The following is a 24696-nucleotide window of genomic DNA, read 5'->3' as shown; positions in this document are numbered from 1 at the left end:
TCCTCTATAGCAAATATATCCTTCCTTAGGTAAGGAGACCAAAGTGTCCACAATATTCCAGATGCAGTCTCACCAAGACTCTACACAATTGCAGCAAGACGTCTTTATTCCTATACTCAAATCCTCTTGCAGTAAAGGTTTAATCAAAGTCATTTATTTGTACCTAGCTCAGTAATTTGCACCACCTTATTTTTTTTTCTTTGTTTCAGGTTGCTGTTGTGAAGTTAAAAAACGTTGAAAAGGTTTTTGCCATGAAGATCCTCAACAAATGGGAGATGCTGAAGCGAGCAGAGGTAGATTTACAAGCAATGGTAGTGGAAACCATTCCATTGGTTTTGTGCCCCAGTTTTAAACATACTTGGTTGAGCTTAAATGAGATGAATTAAAAAAGCCTCCAGCAAATGGTACAGGCAGATGCTGGTGCAGTTTTCAATTCAGTTTCTGTTCAGTTAAGTGGTGGAAAACAAGAAGCAAAGATGTATTTGTTAGTGAAGCCAATTTGAATTTTAGTGCTAACTAAATCTGTTATGAACTTAGGAACAGGAATGAGCCATTCAGCTCCTCGAGCCTGTTCCATCATTCAGTTAGATCTTGGCTGATCTGTCTCTTAACTCCGTCACTCACCTTGGTTCTGTTACACTCAATTTCATTAACTTACAGGCTGAAGCAAGCCTGAGTGTACACCTTTCAGCTCCTTTTGTGGGCTTTTGTGTAAAAGCACTGTGTTATGTGGTACGAAGCCATACAGATGAGCAAAGTCCAAGGATTGCTTCCATCTGCCTTAGTTAGCTAGTTTCTGCTGCTGAGGCAAAATGCTAAAATTGTCCCAGCACTGCTGGCCTAAGGAGGGATAAAAAACGGCAGGTTTCCAGCGTGAGTCATTCTGGAGAGCTGCTGTTACTCTGGTAGTTGTACTCCAGTGTGAGTCACTGTGGAGAGCTGCTGTTACTCTGGTAGTTGTACTCCAGTGTGAGTCACTGTGGAGAGCTGCTGTTACTCTGGTAGTTGTACTCCAGTGTGAGTCACTGTGGAGAGCTGCTGTTACTCTGGTAGTTGTACTCCAGTGTGAGTCATTGTGGAGAGCTGCTGTTACTCTGGTAGTTGTACTCCAGTGTGAGTCATTGTGGAGAGCTGCTGTTACTCTGGTAGTTGTACTCCAGTGTGAATCATTGTGGAGAGCTGCTGTTACTCTGTTCGTGATACTCCAGCGTGAGTCATTGTGGAGAGCTGCTGTTACTCTGGTAGTTGTACTCCAGTGTGAGTCACTGTGGAGAGCTGCTGTTACTCTGGTAGTTGTACTCCAGTGTGAGTCACTGTGGAGAGCTGCTGTTACTCTGGTAGTTGTACTCCAGTGTGAGTCATTGTGGAGAGCTGCTGTTACTCTGGTAGTTGTACTCCAGTGTGAATCATTGTGGAGAGCTGCTGTTACTCTGGTAGTTGTACTCCAGTGTGAGTCATTGTGGAGAGCTGCTGTTACTCTGGTAGTTGTACTCCAGTGTGAGTCATTGTGGAGAGCTGCTGTTACTCTGGTAGTTGTACTCCAGTGTGAGTCATTGTGGAGAGCTGCTGTTACTCTGGTAGTTGTACTCCAGTGTGAGTCACTGTGGAGAGCTGCTGTTACTCTGGTAGTTGTACTCCAGTGTGAGTCATTGTGGAGAGCTGCTGTTACTCTGGTAGTTGTACTCCAGTGTGAGTCATTGTGGAGAGCTGCTGTTACTCTGGTAGTTGTACTCCAGTGTGAGTCATTGTGGAGAGCTGCTGTTACTCTGGTAGTTGTACTCCAGTGTGAATCATTGTGGAGAGCTGCTGTTACTCTGTTCGTGATACTCCAGTGTGAATCATTGTAGAGAGCTGCTGTTACTCTGGTAGTTGTACTCCAGTGTTAATCATTGTGGAGAGCTGCTGTTACTCTGGTAGTTGTACTCCAGTGTTAATCATTGTGGAGAGCTGCTGTTACTCTGGTAGTTGTACTCCAGTGTTAATCATTGTGGAGAGCTGCTGTTACTCTGGTAGTTGTACTCCAGTGTTAATCATTGTGGAGAGCTGCTGTTACTCTGGTAGTTGTACTCCAGTGTGAGTCATTGTGGAGAGCTGCTGTTACTCTGGTAGTTGTACTCCAGTGTTAATCATTGTGGAGAGCTGCTGTTACTCTGGTAGTTGTACTCCAGTGTTAATCATTGTGGAGAGCTGCTGTTACTCTGGTAGTTGTACTCCAGTGTTAATCATTGTGGAGAGCTGCTGTTACTCTGGTAGTTGTACTCCAGTGTGAGTCACTGTGGAGAGCTGCTGTTACTGTGGTAGTTGTACTCCAGTGTGAGTCATTCTGGAGAGCTGCTGTTACTCTGGTAGTTGTACTCCAGTGAGTCATTGTGGAGAGCTGCTGTTACTCTGTTCGTGCTACTCCAGCGTGAGTCATTCTGGAGAGCTGCTGTTACTCTGGTAGTTGTACTCCAGTGTGAATCATTGTAGAGAGCTGCTGTTACTCTGGTAGCTGTACTCCAGTGTGAATCATTGTAGAGAGCTGCTGTTACTCTGGTAGTGATACTCCAGTGTGAATCATTGTAGAGAGCTGCTGTTACTCTGGTAGCTGTACTCCAGTGTGAATCATTGTAGAGAGCTGCTGTTACTCTGGTAGCTGTACTCCAGTGTGAATCATTGTAGAGAGCTGCTGTTACTCTGGTAGCTGTACTCCAGTGTGAATCATTGTAGAGAGCTGCTGTTACTCTGGTAGCTGTACTCCAGTGTGAATCATTGTAGAGAGCTGCTGTTACTCTGGTAGTGATACTCCAGTGTGAATCATTGTAGAGAGCTGCTGTTACTCTGGTAGCTATACTCCAGGATGATTATTTGGGGCATGGCAATCAAAACTGTGTCTGTGTCATTGGACTCCTTTTACTCAGTTATAAAAAAAATTCTAATAAATACATGTGTTTAGATGACCAACTTTTTGTATGATCGTCAAAAATTTGTGCAGCTTATATTGAAGAGGATGCATTGTGATGTATAGCATTAAACCAGGCATGCTTTTTCCATTCTTTACCCAAGAGTCAATTATTTCTTGCATCTTGTTCTTGGAGTCAGCAGGATATTCCTTTTTTTAGCTTGTTAAACAAAATATCCTTTTTATGTCTCTCTGAGAACCACCCAAAAGTACAAGGAATCGTCAGACTGTGGGGAGAGAGTATCTTGAATACCGCCTGTTTTGTGACTATACTGAGCTGTGAGCTAAATTCTATCCAAGTTAGACGTTAAAAAAAATGTTAAGATGTTTTGGCCGAATGTCTAGTTTCAAGCATCAATCTTTTACTTGTCTACTGTGTGCAATTACATTGGAGTGCAATTTTTAAAAAAAGTTGAAGCAAATTGGCTGTCTGGTATTTTCCAGCTGGTACAAGTGTCAAATTTCCAAGTAATCTGTGGTGAGATATTGCTTATGTATGGTTTGAAAACATCTGACTGTACTGACTGGGGAGGGGAAATAGTTGGAAAAAGAGAACTAGGTATGGATTAGTGCACTTACTACCATCAAGGGGGCCTATTGGTTATAGATTTCCCTCAGTCACAGTAGTTAGTACAGAACAGAAGCATTTTTAAAGCCAATCTTGTATTAAAATTGTTGCATTTTGATTTTGCTTTTATACACAACAAAAAAAAAGATTGAAGAGGAACATGGACTGTAATGCATTTAAACTGTTTAGTTACCGGTTTGGAGATAATTTGAAGGTGAGCATCTCTCTCAGTGCCCACGCTCCCCAAATAAATGTGGTTTCACCTCCTGCCTGGATCTCCCATGCCGTACACCATTTGACCTTGATTCTTTTCTCTGCCTCCACCAGTCTGATGCTGAATCCAGCTGTAAAAGGTACAGGAGCCCACCCGTCCCAGAAGGATTCACCCTTGGATTTTTTTCCTCTCTCCCCTGTATAGAGCTTGGAACCCTTTGTGGTTAAGTGTGAACCCTGCACTCCCAACCATTCTGTGGTACAGTGAGCTGATGTTCGACTTAGCACCCTAATTACATTTCCCCTTTTGTGTTAAAGGGCTCACTAAATATTTGATACCTGCACTTAAAAACAGCAGCTTAAATTTTAGCACATGTTAAACTTTGACTGTGTACATCCTCCTGTCCTTGATCATCTTTAATTTTGTGTACAACTTGTGTATTGTTTTTTTAACTAGACTGCCTGCTTTCGAGAGGAGCGGGACGTACTAGTAAATGGAGACAGCCAGTGGATTACCACTTTGCACTACGCCTTCCAGGATGAAAACTATTTGGTGAGTTAAAACCTAGAGTGTGATATCTTCTTTGTGTCAATTTTAAGTTAAATGATTTTCAAATCATTTTAATAATATGCTCCCCTGTTTAGCTGTGCTGGACAGCACACCACTTCCTGGTCATGGGATGGGCATCTGATCTCTGTTAGTCCTTTCATTATACACTGTAACCATTAGCAGGAAAATACCTGGGTTGATCTTTCCCTTCCTTTGTGGAGCAGTACTTCCAGCTGATAATTCTCTTCCTTCCCCTGCCCAACACCCCGTAACAAAGGGAACTGATAGCAGATACAGACAAGGAACTGTATCCCATTCTGCAGCAGGGTGTGCCAATAGACTATCTGCTAAGTTGAGCCATCCTTTTGAGAATATTAATGGCTGTGTGGGGGTGACCACCCTTTAAAATGTTTCTCAGTATTCATAAAGATACAGGTAGTAATTATGCATTCAGCTTCTTGAATTAGTTTATCCATTTTTTGCACCCTTGCTGTTATGCAGTTGAAAGCCTTTTTTTTGTTTTAAATTTAAAAAAAAAATGTAAACCAGCACGGATTTGTTAAAGGCAAATGTGTTTAACCAACTTGATTGAATTTTTTGATGAGGTAAATGAGGTGGTTGATGAGGATAATGAGGTTGACGTGTTCCATTTGGACTTTCAAAAGGCATTTGATAAAGTCCCACATCATAGGCATGTCAGCAAAGTTGAAGCTCATGGACTAAAAGGGACAGTGGGAGCATGGATATGAAGTTGGTTGAGTGGCAGCAAACAGAGAATAGCGATGAACAGTTGTTTTTCATACTGGAAGGAGGTGTACAGTGGGGTTCCCCAGGAGTCTGTTCAAGGACCACTGCTTTTCTTGATCTACATTAATGATTTAGATTTGGTTGTGCAGGGCACAATTCAGAATTTGCAGATCTGCAAAACTTGGAAGTATTGGGAACTGTGAGGAGGCTAGTGATAAACTTCAAGAGGACATAGGTGGATGGAATGGGTGGACATGTGGTAGATTAAATTTAATGCAGAGAACTGTGAAGTGATACATTTTGACAGGAAGTACAAGGAGAGGCAATATAGACTAAAGGGTACTATACTACAGGGGGTGCAGGAACAGAGGGTCCTGGGAGTATATGTGCACAAATTATTGAAGGTGGCCAGGCAGGTTGAAAAGGCATACGAGAAGCAAGGAAGTTCTGATGAACCTTTAAAAACATTGGTTCACTCTCAACTGAAGTATCTTGTCCAATTCTGGGCACCACGCTTCAGGAAGGATGTGAAGGCTTTGGAGAGGGTGCAAAGAAGATTTATGGAAATGGTTCCAGGGATGAGGAACTTCAGTTATGTCGATAGATTGGAGAAGCTGGTGGTGGTCTCAGAGAAGGGAAGCTTGAAAGGAGATTTGATAGAGGTGTTCAAAATCATGAGTTGAGAGAAAGTAGATTGAGAAAAACTGTTCCCATTGGTGGAAGGGATAAGAACAGAGGACACAGATTTAAGGTGATTGGCAAAAGAACCAATGGTGACATGAAGAAAATCTATGCAGCTAGTGGTTAGGTTCTGGAATGTATTGCCTGAGGGTGGTGGAGGCTGATTCATTTGTGGCTTTCAAAAGGGAATGGATAAGACCTGATGAGAAGAAATTTGCAAGACTATTGGTAAAGGCCTAGAGAGTGGATTGAACGTGCATTGCAAATCTACATCCAGCCGTTGAAGGTTTGTGGTTAACAAAGTTGTATCTATAGGTTTAATAAAATGTAATTTGTTTCAACTGGAACGCTGCAACACGATCTGAGGGGCTTGGGATATATGCAGGATCAGTGTAATGGCGGGAACGGTAATAATCTCTGGGTTATTACCTGAGCCATGAGCAAATTGGTGTAGGGTAAATAAGATTAGAGAGTTAAATGCATGGCTCAAAGATTGGTGTGGGAAAAATGGATTTCGATTCATGGGGCACTGACACTAGTACTGGGGAAAGTGGGAGCTGTACTATTGGGATTCTCTTCACCTGAACCATGCTGGGACCAGTATTCTGGCGAGTCATATAACTGGGGCAGTAGAGAGGGCTTTAAACTAAGTAGTGGGGTCGAGGGATCAAATGAGGGAAGATGTGATAATTTAAAGAGAGAGAAGGCAAGAGAGCAAGATAGCAATAGGGTCATGATAATCAGAGTGTGACAGGAAGGGACAGAGTGTACAAACTTAAGAGTGCACCAGCAGATAAGACTAGAGGTTATCAAATAACGGGGGTGGGGGGGGGGGGGAGCGCGGTTGGGATGAAGGGAGTTTTAGAAATCCAAAGAGAAAGGTAGAGGCATCGGAACAGTATAGTGTTGTGGATAAAGACAAGCAGAATGGGACAGAGACTTCAACAAAAATGTTACATAATTGAATAAGGGAATAGACATATAAAAATGAAATTAAACGTTCTTTATCTGAATGTGCAAAGCATCTGCAATAAGTCAAATTAACTAGTGGCACAAGTAGAGGTACATGATTTAGATCTAATCACCATTACAGAGACATGGTTACATGGTGATCAAGGTTGGGAAATAAATATTCCAGGGTACACAATATTTTGGAAAGACAGACAGAATGGCAAAGGAGGAGGCATAGCCCTGATAGTAAAGGATGATTTAAGGACATTCATGAGAAAGGATCTGGCCTTAGAAGATCATGAAGTAGAATGAGTATGGGTGGAAGTTAGGAATAGCAAGAATCACTGGTGGGAGTAGTTTATAGATTATAGAAATTATTAGAGCTTGTAACAAAGGCCATTTAAGAATTGTGGGGGAGTTTAATCTTCATATAGACTGGGAAAATGAAATTGTTCAGAGTGATGTAGAAGATGAGTTTGTAGAATGTTTCCAAGACAGTTCTTGGAGCAATACATTGTGGAATCGACTAGGGATAAAGCTATCTTGGATCTAGTATTGTGTAATGAAGCATGTTATAGTAAAAGATCCACTGGGAAATAGTGATCATAATACCATTGAATTTCACGTTAAGTTTGAAAGTGACATACTCCAATCACAAACGAGAATCTTAAAACTTAAACAAAGCCAATTACATTGGTTTGAGGGGAGAACTGGCTAAAGTAAATTGGGTAAATAGAGTAAAAGGCATAGATTAAAAGAAGAGGCTTACAAGGTTGCAAGAAAGAGTAGCAAGTCTGACGATTGGGAGTGTTTTAGAATTAGCAAAGGACCACCAAAAAGTTGATTAAAAAAAGGAAAAATTAGAATGAGTAAACTGGCCAGTAATTTAAAACCTGATTGTAAGAGCTTTTATATGTATAGAAAAAAGGAAGAGAGTAGCGAAAGTAAACATTAGCCCCTTAGAAGCAGAGACAAGAGAAATTATCATAGGGAATGAAGCAATTGCAGAGGCATTGAACAAATACTTTGTTTCAGTCTTCACAGTGGAAGACTAAAGTTTCATACCAGAAATAGATGGTAACCTCGGGCTAAAAAGAGTGCAGAAATTAAGGAAATTAATATCAGCAGAGAAAAAGTATTGGAGAAACTTGAGGGACTAAAATCTAACAAATCCCTGGGACCTGACGGCCTACACTTTTGGATTCTAAAAGAGATAGCTGCAGAGATAGTGGATGCGCTAGCTATGATTTTCCAAATTTTTTTAGATTCGGGAATGGTGCCGTCAGATTGGAAGTTGGCAAATGTAACACTGCTTTTCAAGAAAGGAGGGAGAGAGAAAACAATGAACTAAAGGCCAGTTAACCAAACGTCAGTTGTTAGGAAAATGCTAGAATCTGTTTTTAAGGAAGTCTTAAGAATGCACAGTAACAATGATCAGAACACGTTAATATGGTTTTACTAAAGGGAAATCCTGTTTGACAAATTTATTAGACTTTTTTGAGAATGTAACTAGTAGGGTAGATAAAGGGGAACCAGTAGATGTAGTATACCTGGATTTCCAAAAGGCATTTGATAAGGTGCAACAAAAAGGTTAATAGGAGTTGGGGGTAATATATTAGCATGGATAGAGGACTCGTTAATGGAGAGGAAGCAACAAATGGGCATAAACAGGGCATTTTCAAGTTGGCAGGCAGTGAATAGTGGAGTGTCGCAAGGATCAGTGCTGGGCCTCAACTATTTACAATCTATATTAATGACTTAGGTGAAGAGACAAAGAGTGATATATCTAAGTTTTTTGATGATACAAAGGTAGGTGGAAAGGTAAGCTGTGGGGAGGACACAGAGAAGCTGCAAAGAGATATAGACAGGTTAAGTGAGTGGGCAACAAGATGGCAGCTGGGGTATAATGTAGGGAAGTGTGAAGTTGTTCACTTTGGTCGTATGAATAGAAAAGCAGAATATTTTTTAAAAGGTGTGAAACTTGTAAGTGTTGATGTTCAGAGAGACTTGGGTGTGCTTGTAAAAGAAATGCAGAAAGTTAGCATGCAGATACAGCAAGCAATTAGGAAGGCAAGTGGCATGTTGGCCTTTATTGCAAGGAGATTGGAGTACAGGACTAAAGAAATTGCTGCATGTCTACAGTGTTTTGGTGAGACCATATCTGGAGTGCTGTCTGCAGTTTTGGTCTCCATATTTAAGAAAGGATATACTTGCATTGGAGGCAGTACAGTGAAGGTTCACTAAATTAGTCCCTGGGATGAGGGGGGTTGTCCTATGATGAGAGGCTGAGTAAATTGGGTCTATATTCTCTGGAGTTTAGAAGAATGAGCGGCGATCTCATTGAAACACACAAGATTCTGAAGGGGCTGGATAGGGTAGACACTGAGAGATTGTTTCCACTGGTCAGGGAATCTAAAATATGGGGGCACAGTCTCAGGATAAGGGGCCGATCATTTAGGACTGAGATTAGGAGAAATTACTACTCTCAAAGGGTTGTGAATTCTCTACCCCAAAGGGTTGTGGATGCTCCATTGTTGATTACATTTAAGGCTGCAATAGACAAATGTTTGGTGTCTCAGGGAATCAAAGGACAAGGCGAGCAGGCGGGAAAGTGGAGTTGAAGCCTAAGATCAGCCACGATTGTATTGCATGGCGGAGCAGGCTCGATGGGCCATATGGTCTACTCCTGCTCCTATTTCTTGAGTTCTTGTGGGAGTTATAGAAAGAATATTCGAGTCAGGAAAAGGTGTAGGGGTTCTGGGCACCACATTATTAGAAAGGATATTGGAGCCATGGAGAAGCTGCAGGGTATTTGGTTAACACATCATAATAAAGATGTTGGAGCCAAGCAGAAGGTACTCAGGTAACATAGTAGTTATGTTACTGGAAAATGATCCAAAGGCCTTGACAAATAATCCAGAGACATGCTCAAATCCCATCATGGCAGCTGGGGAATTTTAGATTCACTTAATTAAATAAAAATGGAATTAAAAAAAAAAATATTAGTAATGGTGACCATGAACCTACTTGATTGTCATAAAAACCCAACTGGTTATTAATGTCCTTTCCGGAAGAAAACCTGTCTTTACCCACCCAGTCTGGCCTGTATGTGACTCCAGATCCACAGCTTACTATTATCTATCCTCTGAAGTAGTCTAGCAAACCACTCTGTTTTCACCACCACCTTCTCAAGAGCAAGTAGAGATGGGTAATAAATGTTGTCCTTGCCAGCGATACCCACATCCTGTGAATCCTGCAAAAAAAGGTCCTAGGCCCACCATTATTGAAAAAATGTTCGAGCCATGGAGAAGGTGCAACACAGATTCATTAGGATGATGCCAGGAATAACTGGACCTAGCTCTGATGAGACCCTTAAAAATTAGGGTGGTATTCATTGGAGCAGAAAACATGAAAGGGGATCTAATAAGTATTCAAAATGTTAAATTGGATCGTGTTTTTGGGATCCTTAAGGGGGAGGGGGAGCAGCCCCAAGTCGTGGTCCACATAGGCACCAACGACATAGGTAGGAAGAGAGATGGGGATTTAAGACAGAAATTCAGGGAGCTAGGGTGGAATCTTAGAGCGAGAACAAACAGAGTTGTTATCTCTGGGTTGTTGCCCGTGCCACGTGCTAGCGAAGCGAGGAATAGGGAGAGAGAGGAGTTGAACACGTGGCTGCAGGGATGGTGCAGGAGGGAGGGTTTTGGTTTCCTGGATAATTGGGGCTCTTTCTGGGGTAGGTGGGACCTCTACAAACAGGATGGTCTTCACCGGAACCAGAGGGGTACCAATATCCTGGGGGGGAGATTTGCTAGTGCTCTTTGGGGGGGTTTAAACTAATTCAGCAGGGGAATGGGAACCTAAAATGTAGTGCCAGTGTACAGGATGTTGAGAGTAGTGAGGTCAGGGATAAGGTTACAAGGACGCAAGAGGGCACTGGCAAGCAAGAACCTGGTTTAAAGTGTGTCTACTTCAACGCCAGGAGCATCCGGAATAAGGTGGGTGAGCTTGCAGCATGGGTTGGTACCTGGGATCTCGATGTAGTGGCCATTTCGGAGACATGGGTAGAGCAGGGGCAGGAATGGATGTTGCAGGTTCCGGGATTTAGATGTTTCACTAAGAACAGAGAAGATGGTAAAAGAGGGGGGGGTGTGGCATTGTTAATCAAGGAGAGTATTACGGCGACAGAAAGGACGTTTGAGAACTCGTCTACTGAGGTAGTATGGGCCAAGGTTAGAAACAGGAGAGGTGAGGTCACCCTGTTGGGAGTCTTTTATAGACCTCCAAATAGTTCCAGAGATGTAGAGGAAAGGATAGCGAAGATGATTCTCGACAGGGGCGAGAGTAACAGGGTAGTTGTTATGGGGGACTTTAACTTTCCAAATATCGACTGGAAATACTATAGTTCGAGTACTTTAGATGGGTCAGTTTTTGTCCAGTGTGTGCAGGAGGGTTTTCTGACACAGTATGTAGACAGGCCAACCAGGGGCGATGCCACATTGGATTTGGTACTGGGTAATGAACCCGGCCAGGTGTTAGATTTAGATGTAGGTGAGCACTTTGGTGATAGTGATCACAATTCGGTTAGGTTTACCTTAGCGATGGGCAGGGTCAGGTATATACCACAGGGTAAAAATTATAGCTGGGGGAAAGGAAATTATGATGCGATTAGGCAAGATTTAGGATGCGTAGGATGGGGAAGGAAACTGCAGGGGATGGGAACAATCGAAATGTGGAGCTTATTCAAGGAGCAGCTACTGCGTGTCCTTGATAAGTATGTACCTGTGAGGCAGGGAGGAAGCTGTCGAGCGAGGGTTTACGAAAGAAGTTGAAGCGCTTGTCAAGAGAAAGAAGAAGGCTTATGTTAGGATGAGACGTGAAGGCTCAGTTAGGGCGCTTGAGAGTTAAAAGCTAGCCAGGAAGGATCTAAAGGGAGAGCTAAGAAGAGCAAGGAGAGGACACGAGAAGTCATTGGCGGATAGGATCAGGGAAAACCCTAAGGCTTTCTATAGGTATATCAGGAATAAAAGAATGACTAGAGTTAGATTAGGGCCAATCAAGGATAGTAGTGGGAAGTTGTGTGTGGAATCAGAGGAGGTAGGGGAAGTGTTAAATGAATATTTTGCGTCAGTATTTACAGTAGAGAAAGAAAATGTTGTTGAGGAGAATACTGAGATTCAGGCTACAAGGCTAGATGGGATTGAGGTTCACAAGGAGGAGGTGTTATCAATTTTGGAAAGTGTGAAAATAGATAAGTCCCCTGGGCCAGATGGGATTTATCCTAGGATTCTCTGGGAAGCTAGGGAGGAGATTGCAGAGCCTTTGTCCTTGATCTTTATGTCGTCATTGTCGACAGGAATAGTGCCGGAAGACTGGAGGATAGCAAATGTTGTCCCCTTGTTCAAGAAGGGGAGTAGAGACAGCCCTGGTAATTATAGACCTGTGAGCCTTACTTCGGTTGTGGGTAAAATGTTGGAAAAGGTTATAAGAGACAGGATTTATAATCATCTTGAAAAGAATAAGTTCATTAGCTATAGTCAGCACGGTTTTGTGACGGGTAGGTCGTGCCTCACAAACCTTATTGAGTTTTTCGAGAAGGTGACCAAGCAGGTGGATGAGGGTAAAGCAGTGGATGTGGTGTATATGGATTTCAGTAAGGCGTTTGATAAGGTTCCCCATGGTAGGCTATTGCAGAAAATACGGAAGTATGGAGTTGAAGGTGATTTAGAGCTTTGGATCAGAAATTGGCTAGCTGAAAGAAGATAGAGGGTGGTGGTTGATGGCAAATGTTCATCCTGGAGTTTAGTTACTAGTGGTGTACCGCAAGGATCTGTTTTGGGGCCACTGCTGTTTGTCATTTTTATAAATGACCTGGAAGAGGGTGTAGAAGGGTGGGTTAGTAAATTTGCGGATGACACTAAGGTCGGTGGAGTTGTGGATAGTGCCGAAGGATGTTGTAGGGTACAGAGGGACATAGATAGTCTGCAGAGCTGGGCTGAGAGATGGCAAATGGAGTTTAATGCGGAAAAGTGCGAGGTGATTCACTTTGGAAGGAGTAACAGGAATGCAGAGTACTGGGCTAATGGGAAGATTCTTGGTAGTGTAGATGAACAGAGAGATCTTGGTGTCCAGGTGCATAAATCCCTGAAGGTTGCTACCCAGGTTAATAGGGCTGTTAAGAAGGCATATGGTGTGTTAGCTTTTATTAATAGGGGGATCGAGTTTCGGAGCCACGAGGTCATGCTGCAGCTGTACAAAACTCTGGTGAGACCGCACCTGGAGTATTGCGTGCAGTTCTGGTCACCACATTATAGGAAGGACGTGGAAGCTATGGAAAGGGTGCAGAGGAGATTTACTAGGATGTTGCCTGGTATGGAGGGAAGGTCTTACGAGGAAAGGCTGAGGGACTTGAGGTTGTTTTCGTTGGAGAGAAGGAGGAGGAGAGGTGACTTAATAGAGACATAAAAGATAATCAGAGGGTTAGATAGGGTGGATAGTGAGAGTCTTTTTCCTCGGATGGTGATGGCAAACACGAGGGGGGACATAGCTTTAAGTTGAGGGGTGATAGATATAGGACAGATGTCAGAGGTAGTTTCTTTACTCAGAGAGTAGTAGGGGTGTGGAACGCCCTGCCTGCAGCAGTAGTAGCCTCACCAACTTTAAGGGCATTTAAGTGGTCATTGGATAGACATATGGATGAAAATGGAATAGTGTAGGTCAGATGGTTTCACAGGTCGGCGCAACATCTAGGGCCGAAGGGCCTGTACTGCGCTGTAATGTTCTAAAAGGGCTTGAGTATAGTGGTTAGTGAATTAGCATAAAAGGTTTAGGGTTTATACTAAAAACATAAAGGGGAGAATTGGAATATATTTTCCCTAGCCACCGACTCCATTCCTCTCCCTGGCAACTGTCTGAGGCTTAACCAGACTGTTTACAGCCTTGGTGTTGAATTTCATCCTGAGATGAGTTTCTGACCACATACCTGTGCCATCACTAAGACCACCTATTTCTACCTTCCTAACACTGCCTGGCTCCGCCCTTGCCTCAGCTCATCTGTTGCTGAAACTCTCATTCATGCCTCTGTTACCTCTAAACTTGACTTCTGTAATGCAGTTCTACCTTGTAACTGAACAGGAGGAGACCAGATAGTTCTTCGAGCCTGTTCTGCCATTCAGTTAAATCTTGGCTGATCTGTGACCTAACTAACACATTTGGATAACAAAAATCTATCAATTGCATTTAAAATTTACAATTGATATAGCATCAATTGCTGTTTGCAAAGGAGAGTTCTAAACTTCCTAATTTCACTCCTGGAAGGTCTGACTGTAACGTTTAGAGTATGCCTCCTCGTCTCTGACAAGTGTAACCATAAGGTCATCCAAAGCTCTGCTGCCTGTGTCCACATTTGCACCAAATTCCATTCATCATCACCCGTATGCTCACTGACCTACATTGACTCCTGTAATAATAATACCTCGATTTTAAAGTACTCATTGTTTTCAAATATCTCCATGGCCTCACCCTACTCTATCTCTGTAACCTCTTCCAGCCCTACTACTCTCCAAGGGGGCGGCACAGTGGCGCAGTGGTTAGCACCGCAGCCTCACAGCTCCAGCGACCCGGGTTCAATTCTGGGTACTGCCTGTGTGGAGTTTGCAAGTTCTCCCTGTGTCTGCGTGGGTTTCCTCCGGGTGCTCCGGTTTCCTCCCACAGCCAAAAGACTTGCAGGTTGATAGGTAAATTGGCCATTATAAATTGCCCCTAGTATAGGTAGGTGGTAGGGGAATATAGGGACAGGTGGGGATGTGGTAGGAATATGGGATTAGTGTAGGATTAGTATAAATGGATGGTTGATGGTCGGCACAGACTCGGTGGGCCGAAGGGCCTGTTTCAGTGCTGTATCTCTAAATCTATATCTAAATCAAAAAAGATATCTACACTCTGCTAATTTTGAACATCCCAGATATTGGTCGCTCCACCATTGGTGGCTGTGCCTCCAGCTGCGAAGCCTTTAGCTCTGGAATTCCCTTCCTACACCTCTCTGCCTCCTTTAAGATACTCCTTTGAAACCTACTTCTTTGGCCAACCTTTTGGCCATCTGATATCTCTTTCTGTGACTTGGTGACCTTGGAATATTTTATTTTGTTCAAGACACTATATACGTACAAGTTCTTCTTGTTTTTCAAATGGGAACATAAGAACATAGGATGTAGGAGCAGGAGTAGGCTATTCGGCCTGTCGAGCCTGCTCCGCCATTCAAACAGATCATGGCTGGTCATCTACCATAAAGATTTATTAGAATGCAGAATACATTACCACAAATGGCTGTTGCAGCATGAACAATATTTAACAAGAAAGTAGATAAACACACTTGAATTAAAACAATAAAGGGAACAGGGAATTAAGGTTAGAATGGATAGTTCTAATGTCATAGAGTCATTTACGACACAAAAGGAGGCCATTCGGCCCATCGAGTCCATGCCGGCTCTCCACGGAGCTATGCTGTCAGTCCCACTCCCCGGCTCGATCCCCATAGCCCTGCAAGTCTATTTCTCTCAGGTGGTCAAACAACTTTCCTCTTGAAGTCATTGATCATCTCCGCTTCCGCCACGCTTGAGGGCACCAAGTTACCAGGTCATTACCACCCGCTGCGTAAAGAAGTGCTTCCTCATATTCCCCCTGCATCTTTTGCCCAAAACTTTCAATCTGTGTCCCCTAGTCCTTGTACCATTTGCTAATGGGAACAGTTTTTCTTTCTCTAACTTAGCTAAACCTGTCATAATCTTGTACACTTCTATTAAATCTCCCCTCAATCTCCTTTGTCCCAGCTTTTCTAACCTAACCTTGTAACTAAAATCCTCTATCCCTGGAAACATCCTGGTAAATCTCCTTTGTGCCCTCTCAAGGACCCGCCCATCCTTCCTGAAGTGAGACAACCAGAACTGGATGCAATACTCCAGTTGGGGCCTAACCAGAACTTTATAAAGGTTCAGCATAACTTCTTTGCTTTTGTACTCAATGTCTCTATTTATGAAGCCCAAGATCTCATATGCTTTACTAACCACTCTCTTGCTATGTCCTGCCATCTTCAAAGACCTATGCACATGCAACCCCAGGTCCCTCTGTCCCTGCACACTCTTTAGAACTGTGCCATTAAGTATATATTGCCTCTCCCTATTCCTTCTGCCAAAATGCATCACCTCACACTTATCAGTATTAAATTCCATCTGCCCATTCTGCTAGCCTATCTGTATCCTGTTGCATGCGATTCATAACATTCTCACTGTTTGCTGCACCTCCAAGTTTGGTGTAGTCAGCAAATTTTAAAATTCTACACTCTATTCCAAGATCCAAGTCATTTATATATAACAAAAAAAGCAGTGGTCCCAGCACCGACCCTTGGAGAACACCACTGTCTACCATCCTCCAGTCCGAAAAGCAACCATTTACTACAACTCGCTGAGTTCTGTCCTTAAGCCAGTTTTCTATCCAATTGGACATTGACCCTCCTATTCCATGAGCCTCAGTTTTGTTAACCAGCCTTTATGTGATATCTTATCAAATGCTTTCTTAAAAACCTTCTCTGTTATTTCATCAAAAAATTCAATTAGATTAGTCAAGCATGTTCTGTCTTTTACAAATCCAGGCTGACTATCCTTAATTAACTCGAACCTCTCTAAGTGTCCATTGATATTTTCCCTGATCATTGTTTCTAAAACCTTACCCACCACTGATGTTAAACTAACTGGCCTATTGTTGCTAGGACTGTCCTTGCACCCTTTCTTGAATAAAAGTGTCACATTTGCCATTCACCAATCCTCTGGCACCTCCCTCGTATCCAGGGAAGATTGTCAAGTCACCACAAGTACAACGTAGCAAATGGAATTAGAGTAGATAGTACTGAATGTCGATCTGGCACAAGCACAGTGTAGCAAATGGATTTAGAGTAGATAGTAGAAGAAAGTAGAGTAGATAGGGGATTAACCTCCTTGAAAGTGGATAAATCACCAGAGCTGGATGAAATGTACCCCAGGTTGTTAAAAGAAGCCAGCGAGGAAATAGTGGAAGGTCTGACCGTCATTTTCCAGTCCTCACTGGATATAGGTGTGGTGCCGGAGGATTGGAGGTCTGCCAATGTTGTACTTTTGTTTAAAAAGGGAGCGAGGGATAGACTGAATAACTACTGGCCAATCAGTCTAACATTGGTAGTGGGCAAATTATTGGAATCAATTCTGAGTGACGGGATAAGCTGTCACTGAGAAAGGCACAGATTAATCAAGGATAGTCAGCATGGATTGAAACAATCATGTCTGACCAACTTGATTGAATTTTTTGAAGCGGTAACCAGGAGGATTGATGAGGGTAGTGCAATTGATGTGGTCTACATAGATTTTAGAAAGGCATTTGACAAGGTCCCACATGGCATTCTGGTTAAAAGATAAAAGCCCGTTGATCCAGAGGAATGTCGCAAGCTGGATACAAAATTGGCTGTTTTTGCGATTGGAGGGCTGTTTCCAGTGGGGTTCCGTAGGGTTAAGTACTAAGTCCCCTGCCCTTTGTGGTATATATTAATGATTTGGATGTAAATGTAGGGGGCATGATCAAGAGTTTGCAGACGACACAAAAACTGGCCGTGAGGTTGATAGCAAGGAGGATAGCTGTAGGCTGCAGGAAGATATCAATGGTTTGGTCAGTTGGGCAGAAAAGTGGCAAATGGAATTCAACTTGGAGAAGTGTAGGGTGATGCATTTGGGGAGGTCAAACAAGGCAAAGGATTACCCAATAAATGGGAGGTATAGAATATAAGAGTAGGGAGTTTATGCTAGAGCTATATAAAACATTAGTTAGGCCACAGCTTGAGTACTGTGTGCAGTTCTGGTTACCTCATTATGGAAAAGATGTAATTGCACGAGAGAAGGTACAGAGGAGATTTACGAGGATGTTGCCAGGACTGGAAAAATGCAGTGATGAGGAAAGATTGGATAGGCTGGGGTTCTCCTTGGAACAGAGGAGGCTGAGGTAAAGCCTGGCTACCCGACCCAAACCCGACGAGACCCGACTACATGTGTTGGGTTTGGGTCGGTTCTATGTTCTGAGTCCAGCATTTGGGCTTGGGTTGGGTCAGGCTGGACAGTGCTGTTTCTGGGGAGTCTCGGGATCAGGCTTACCCATGATTCCCCACAACTCCATCTGCAGGAATAGCCTGCTGCTGGAACGGATGAACGATATTCGTGTTGACTCGGGTTGGGCGCGAAAGATATTCAAGGACTCGGACCCAGGTCGGGTTCGGTTAGCTGTGATTGGGTCGGGCCTGGGTCGGGTTTTAATTTTATACCCGAGCCAGGCTTTAGGCTGAGGGGAGATTTGATTGAGATGTACAAAATTGTGAGGAGCCTGCATAGAGTGGATGGGAAGTGCCTATTTGCCATAGCAGAAGGGTCTAGAGGGCATAGATTTAAAGTGATTAGTAGAAGGATTAGAGAGGAAATGAGGAAAAGATTTTTCACCTAGTGGGTGGTGAGGATCTGGAACTCACTGCTTGAAAGGGTGGTAGAGGCAGAAAACCTCATCTCATTTAAAAGGTGTCTGGATGTGCACCTGAAGTGCTGTAACCTACAGGGCTACGGACCAAATGCTGGAAAGTGGCCTCTTTCTGTGCCGTAAACTTTTTGTGATTTCTGTGATTCTATACTGAATGTGGACTGGCACAAGCACAGTAGCAAATGGAATTAGAGTAGATAGTACTGAATGTCACTGGGCCAAAATGGTGGAACTCCCTTTTTTACGGCACTGCAAGTGTACCTACCCCACATGGACTGCATCAGTTCAAGAAGGCAGCTTGCCACCACCTTCTCAAGGGCAACTAGGGATGGGCAATGAATGCTGGTCTAGCCAGTGACTCCCACATCACTTGAACGACTAATTTAAAGAAATGTGGAACTGTCACAAGCACAGTGTAGCAAATGTCTCCTGTGCTGAAATTTCTGATTGTAGGGAGGAGATTTAGACCCAGATCTGAGGTGACTAAGTAATGCTATAAATCTCTCTCTCTCACTGGATTTTCTGATATATGTGTACCTTTTAAAAATCAGACTTTGGAATAACTTATCCAGCAATTATTAATAAACTAAATTCAGCAGTTAATCTTAAAAGGGTCCTAAAATCGAAAGAAATGTGGTGGAAATATGATAACAGCAGAATATCAGGTTATGTAAAGAAACAGCAGTTTGAACGCATGTCTTTTAGCCACCCATGACTAAAATGAACTTGGATTTCTGCAGATAATTGAATGTTTGTTTCAAGCTACAGTACTTTTTTTTAGGCTCCATACACTTATTACGTGTTCAATTTTAATCACAAAAATGGTTAGGCCACAGCTGGAGTACTGTGTGCACTCCTGCTAGTCGCCACACGCTAGGAAAGATGTGATTGCACTGGAGAGGGTACAGAGGAGATTTACAAGGATGTTGCCTGGATTGGAAAATTTTAGTTATTGGATTGGATAGTCTAGGGTTGTTTTCTTTTGAACATAGGAGACCTAATTGAAATTGAAAATTATGAGGGGTCTAGATAGAATGGATAGGAAGGCCCTATTCCCCATGGTGAGGGGTTCATAACCAGGGGCATAGATTTAGGGTAAGAGGTAGGAGCTTAGAAGGGATTTGAGGGGAAATGTTTTCACCCAGATGGTGGTTATGGCAGAAACTCTCAACATTTAAAAAATACTTGGATATGCACTCGAGGTGCCATAACATACAAGGCTGTGGACCAAGAGCTGGAAAGTGTACTTAGGCTGGATGGCTCCTTGTTGGCCGGCGTGGACATGATGGGCTGAATGGCTTCTTTTCATGCTGTAATTTACTAAGATTTCTGTATGCTGTGTTTTTCATAAATCAAATCTCAAGCATGGCCTGTTTCACATGCACAGTTATAAAATGATGTTTAAAATTCTGTCCAACTGTCATGAATTTCTATTATATCTGCTAACAGGTCTCCTCGAGCATGTTCACAGTAAATTAGAGGATACACGTTTCTATCCCATGTAATATTGCCAGGATCACTGATGAACAATGATTAAGTCATATCTCACTTTTATTATTGAATATTTTAGAAATTTAATATTTTCAGGCTTGAATTCTATAATTGAACACATTTGTGTTGAAACGTAAATCAATGGCCTTGATTACTGTTATGTATACACTTAAATATGTAGTTAATGCTATTTCACTTTTTTTAAGCTGAGGATTTAGGGGTGATATTGCAGGTATGTTTCAGAAACTTGATGCAGCGGTCCTAGGGAATGGAGAGGAAGGTTATGTGGGTTGGCGGTGTTGTTGAGAAGATGGTACTAGAGATTGGGAGCATTTGAATTCCAAAGTTGGTTCAGACTTCAGTTTATCTCTTCAAAAAGGATGTGTCTCTGGCTCATGTGGTGGCCTAGATAGAACAGAGTAATTTCAGAGACTTTTCTGAAGACAAATCAGATGATGATTAGGAGATGCCAAGCTTGGGTTTTGAAGGCCTGTAGGTTAAAAGGATAAGACGACTAAGGGAAGTATGGAGTGCACAAACATCAAATGAGATAAATGACCAGTTATCGATGTTGGTTGAGGGAAAAATGTTGGCCAGGACACAGAAGCATTCCCTTCCATGGTGTCAGAAGGGATCTCAGTTTAATGAATCAATCTAAAGGCGGCCATCTGACAGTGCAGCACTCCTTCAGTGCTACATTGATGCTGATGGAGATTATATGCACAGGCCTCTGGAGTGGAACTTGAAGTCATGACCTTCTGACTCAGAAATGAAATTGCTAACACTGAGCCAAGGCTGAAAACCTAAGAGGGAAAGAGTGTTTGGGTCAGACTATTTCACAGTTGGGAAGTATGAGAGGAGACAGTTCAGAGGATCCATGACCAGAGTATTAATCATTAAGAAAGAATAAATAAAAAAGGATAATGTCCAGGAGTGAAGGCCAACGATTCAGGTGAAATCAGGGGAAGTGTCAGAATGGATAGAAAGTTAGATGACTGGGTAACAAAGGATTAGGGTTAAATGATAGTTGCTCAGACTGGAGAATGGTTGAAAGGGAAATATCTTGAGGTTAATATTTGGTTCACTTTTGGTCTTGGTATTTGATGTTTACTGAGAGTGTAATTTTTACATTTTATATGTTCATGGGATGTGGGTATTGCTGTCAAGGCTAGCATTTATTGCCCATCCCTAATTGCCCTGAAAAGGTTAGGGGTGGGTAGGGTGAGCTGCCTTCCTGAACTGCATGTGATGTAGGTGCACTCACAGTGCTATTGGAGGGAGTGGGGTGGAGGGAGTGCAGGGATGTTCCAGGATTTAGACCCAATGGCAGTGATATATTTCCAAGTCAGGATGATGTATGAACTGGAGAGGAACTTGCAGGTGTGGTGTTTCTATGTGCCTGCTGCCCTTGTTCATCTAGGCAACGTTCCAGACTGCATCTCCCACTTGTGCAATAGTGCAACCTGAGTAAAATATGCCAAAGCAGTATTGTTCCACTTGTGAAAGTGAATAGTGTGCAATCTTGAGCAAATGGGCCTTTTGTGATGAATGTTGCAAATATTACTGTACATTTGGCTGAGCACAATTGGTCTTTTTTGCCTTGTACCTAAGGGTTTTAACTTCTGAGAGTGTTGGCAGGTGGTATGCAGGCAGAAGCAATGAACTCACTGACTTTAGAATGGAGCAGGCCAGTAAATGTATTTTGTACATGTATGTGTGGCCTATGTTAAATTTTATATGTTTCTTGGAGAAACATAATATTTGAGTGACTGAGATAGAGACCCAAAGTAGCAAATCAACGCTTTCAGCCCAATTTCAACCATACGCAAATCTGGGTTGGAAATAAAAGAAGCATATTTTAAGTAATTTTTATTTTAAGCTATTTAATGATGGAAAATGAACTTTGTATATATATTCCTTTTAAAACAAAAAAACTTTGCTCTGTATCTTCTTTATGGTGCAGGAGTGACAGGCCCTGAAAAAAATGTATGGTGAAGATGCATATGAAAGAGACTTTAGGTCTTCATAAATTCTCCGATATTTAAGTCTCTTCAAACATGTCAAAGTTCCTTGCATGCAAATACACTGTTTTTAGCGATGGTTTCAATTTTCAGTATGAGTGACCTATAGGTTCCTATTGTAGGTCAATTAACTTTGATTTGACGATTTAACGGATGATTCTCAGATTCTCCTGGATTTCTGACCCAGGATCACTTGGATCAGGAGATCATTGGCTCAGGCTTAATAGGCATCACGCAAGTCAGATGTTGGATGCTGTTTTCACCTTGTGGAAGTTCACAGAGAAATTTAGCCAGCCTTGACAGTTACTCATTTCCTGTAGTGCAAGCCCCAAAGGCAAATGTGTCACTTAATCAATGGCTAGCCATTGGATGGTTGAATGCAGTGCATTCTACACTGTTACCATTGTGAAGGGAAGAAACCAGGAGATGGGTTAAAGGTCTTAGTATTCATTCCACAACTCCTTCCGAGCAGATTTCTCCCCACATCACGTTAACTAACGAACCTGGAGCTTGAACTGACTCCAGAGTGAAGCAGAATGTGTTTTGCTCCTCTATGAAATTTTAGTTCCTGTCCCAGAGTCAGATGGAATCCAAACTTCAGATTTATGCAAGAAGTTTAGCATTGGGACATTGTAAGCACAGCCTGAGATAGGGAGCAAATTAAATATAACATTATTTTTAAGGCAGAGGTATATAGATTCTTGATAAGAAAGGTTATGCAGGTAAACGGGAATGTGGAGTTGAGGTATAATCAGATCAGCCATGCTCTTATTGAATGGTGGAGCAGGCTTGAGGGGCCGAGTGGCCTACTCCTGCTCCTAATTCGAATTTCGTATGTATTAATTGCAAAGTTACTGTCTCGCTGACTTGTGGTCCTTCTCCTTCGGTTCTCAGTATCTTGTGATGGACTACTATGTGGGAGGAGACCTCTTAACACTGCTCAGTAAATTTGAGGACCGGTTACCAGAGGACATGGCAAAGTTCTACTTGGCAGAAATGGTGTTGGCCATTGATTCTGTTCATCAGTTACACTACGTGCACAGGTAAAATATATGACATAATGGTTTGGTAATTCCAGAGACTACAAAGTTAACTAATACTGACTTGAGAACTTGTCATACGTAACTAAATATCTTTGCAAGAATGTTATGGAGCAGTGATGACTTTTTTTATTTGATACACAATTTTAAAATAAATTTGCTATTGTTTCGATATTGCTTTAAGCTAATGCATATCCTTGCCATTATTGGGTTTATTTCTAATTGTGCCAATTCCAAAATTAGAGGAACAAGAACAGCTGCAGAACATTTTCTTATTTGTATAACAACTGTTTCACTAAAAACATTTTAATTTTTCAAATGATCAGAAATGTACATTTAGCCAAACTTTTGTTGACTTCTATTACCATCACCACCAGCAAACCACATCATCGGTTCGGGCAGAAGTTTCATTAAAATTAGGAGAAGAAAGGTGAGCCCTCAATGGATGAATCGTTATTGGGTGTGCTGCCTATTGCCACTAGTTTGCAGCACAAAGTGTGATTGCAAAGATTGAGAATATAAAGATTGAAATATAGATAGGTTGAGTGAGTGGGCAAAAATCTGGCAGATGGAGTATAATGTGGGAAAATGTGAAATTGTTCACTTTGGCAGAAAGAACAGAAAAACAGAGCATTACTTAAACGGAGAACGACTGCAGAATTCTGAGGTGCAGAGGGATCTAGGTGTTCTGATGCATGAGTCACAAAAAGTCAACAAGAAGGCTAATGGTATGCTATTCTTTATTACAAAAGGAATTGAAGATAAAAGTAAGGATGTTATGCTTCAGTTATACAGGGCATGGGTGAGACCACATCTCGAATAGTGTGCGCAGTTTTGGTCTCTTTATTTAAGGAAGGATGTGAATGCGTTGGTGGTTCAGAGGTTTACTAGATTGATACCTGGAATGATAAGGTCTTACAAGGGTTTTCAGCAGGAAGAGGTTACAATAACATAAGAATAGCAATATGGCAACCAAGTATGTTTTTCTATGGAGCTGGGGCAGAGGAAGACCTGCCTGTCTCCAAATGTCAATGCTGGAGCACTTGTGAATGTTTTGAGTGTAAGCCTCATATATGCGTAAATACAATTTGTTCTGATGTATGAGCTAAATAAAGGAAGGCATATCTTTCAGGAATACAATGTTTGTGGCAAGTCCGTCCATTATTTTTGCATATCAGATCTTGCTTACTCTTCCCACTATACCCCTCAATCCTCTCTTTCTGGATGCACTTAATTGCCTTTTGATCCCGTTTAAATAGTTTGCTTCAGTGTCCTTCCCTGGTACCTTATTCCACAAGGCTTCCACAAAGCTCTGCCTAACTTTCCCTTCTCGCTCTTAATTTCCTTATCATTAACTCTATATTGGAACACTTTGCCAAGATGTAGATTTTGCTGGAATCAGCTTTGGCCATTATTTGCATTCGCAAGACAGAGGGACTAGTGCGCATTTTCTTCCTGTTGTATGGGATATACATTCGAGCTCAAGTCAAGGAAATTCAGCCATAAGTGTTTTAGGTCTTTCGAAATATTGGTTAGGTTCCTTACCACCATATTGTGCCAGGAAGGTTTAGTTTTAGAGAAATTTTAAGTTGGGAACTGTTCAGCCCTCTGATTGTTGTTAAGGCTGACGTTTGTGTTTAGGACTAAGATGAGAAAGGCACTTCTGCATGTCAGCAGCGTTAAGTTTCCTGTTAGAAGTTCTTTGGCAGCCAGCTTTCCATAATATTAATAGAAAGTGATAATTTAACAGGGACAGCTGGTGTAATGATCATACAGACATTGCTTTATTAGTGAGCTGCACCCACACGAGGTATGCATTACATGTTCCATCAGCAAGGAATTCTTGTGGATCCTTGGGAAGAGAGGTGAAAGCCAAGGTTGCTTGAAATCCAGCGGAGTTGTTGGGCATTATTTAGATTAGCATGGTGCCAAGGCAGCTAAATCACAGAATG

At 42.2% G+C, this 24696-nt stretch overlaps 1 protein-coding gene across 7 annotated transcripts in view; it reads left to right on the top strand.

Moving 5' to 3' along the window:
- Positions 1 to 24696, top strand: part of LOC137365491 (serine/threonine-protein kinase MRCK alpha-like) — a 789178-nt gene that overhangs the window by 369235 nt on the left and 395247 nt on the right. For all 7 annotated transcript variants that reach the window (XM_068027939.1, XM_068027937.1, XM_068027940.1 and 4 more), the window contains exons 3-5: positions 210 to 293; positions 4180 to 4275; positions 22599 to 22747. In XM_068027939.1, coding sequence (XP_067884040.1) covers positions 210 to 293; positions 4180 to 4275; positions 22599 to 22747 — 329 coding nt within the window. The remainder of the gene's footprint in view (positions 1 to 209; positions 294 to 4179; positions 4276 to 22598; positions 22748 to 24696) is intronic.

The sequence above is a fragment of the Heterodontus francisci genome, chromosome 3 (assembly GCF_036365525.1).
Source record: "Heterodontus francisci isolate sHetFra1 chromosome 3, sHetFra1.hap1, whole genome shotgun sequence".
Classification (NCBI taxonomy): Eukaryota; Metazoa; Chordata; class Chondrichthyes; order Heterodontiformes; family Heterodontidae; genus Heterodontus; species Heterodontus francisci.
This window is presented reverse-complemented; position numbering and strand designations above follow the sequence as displayed.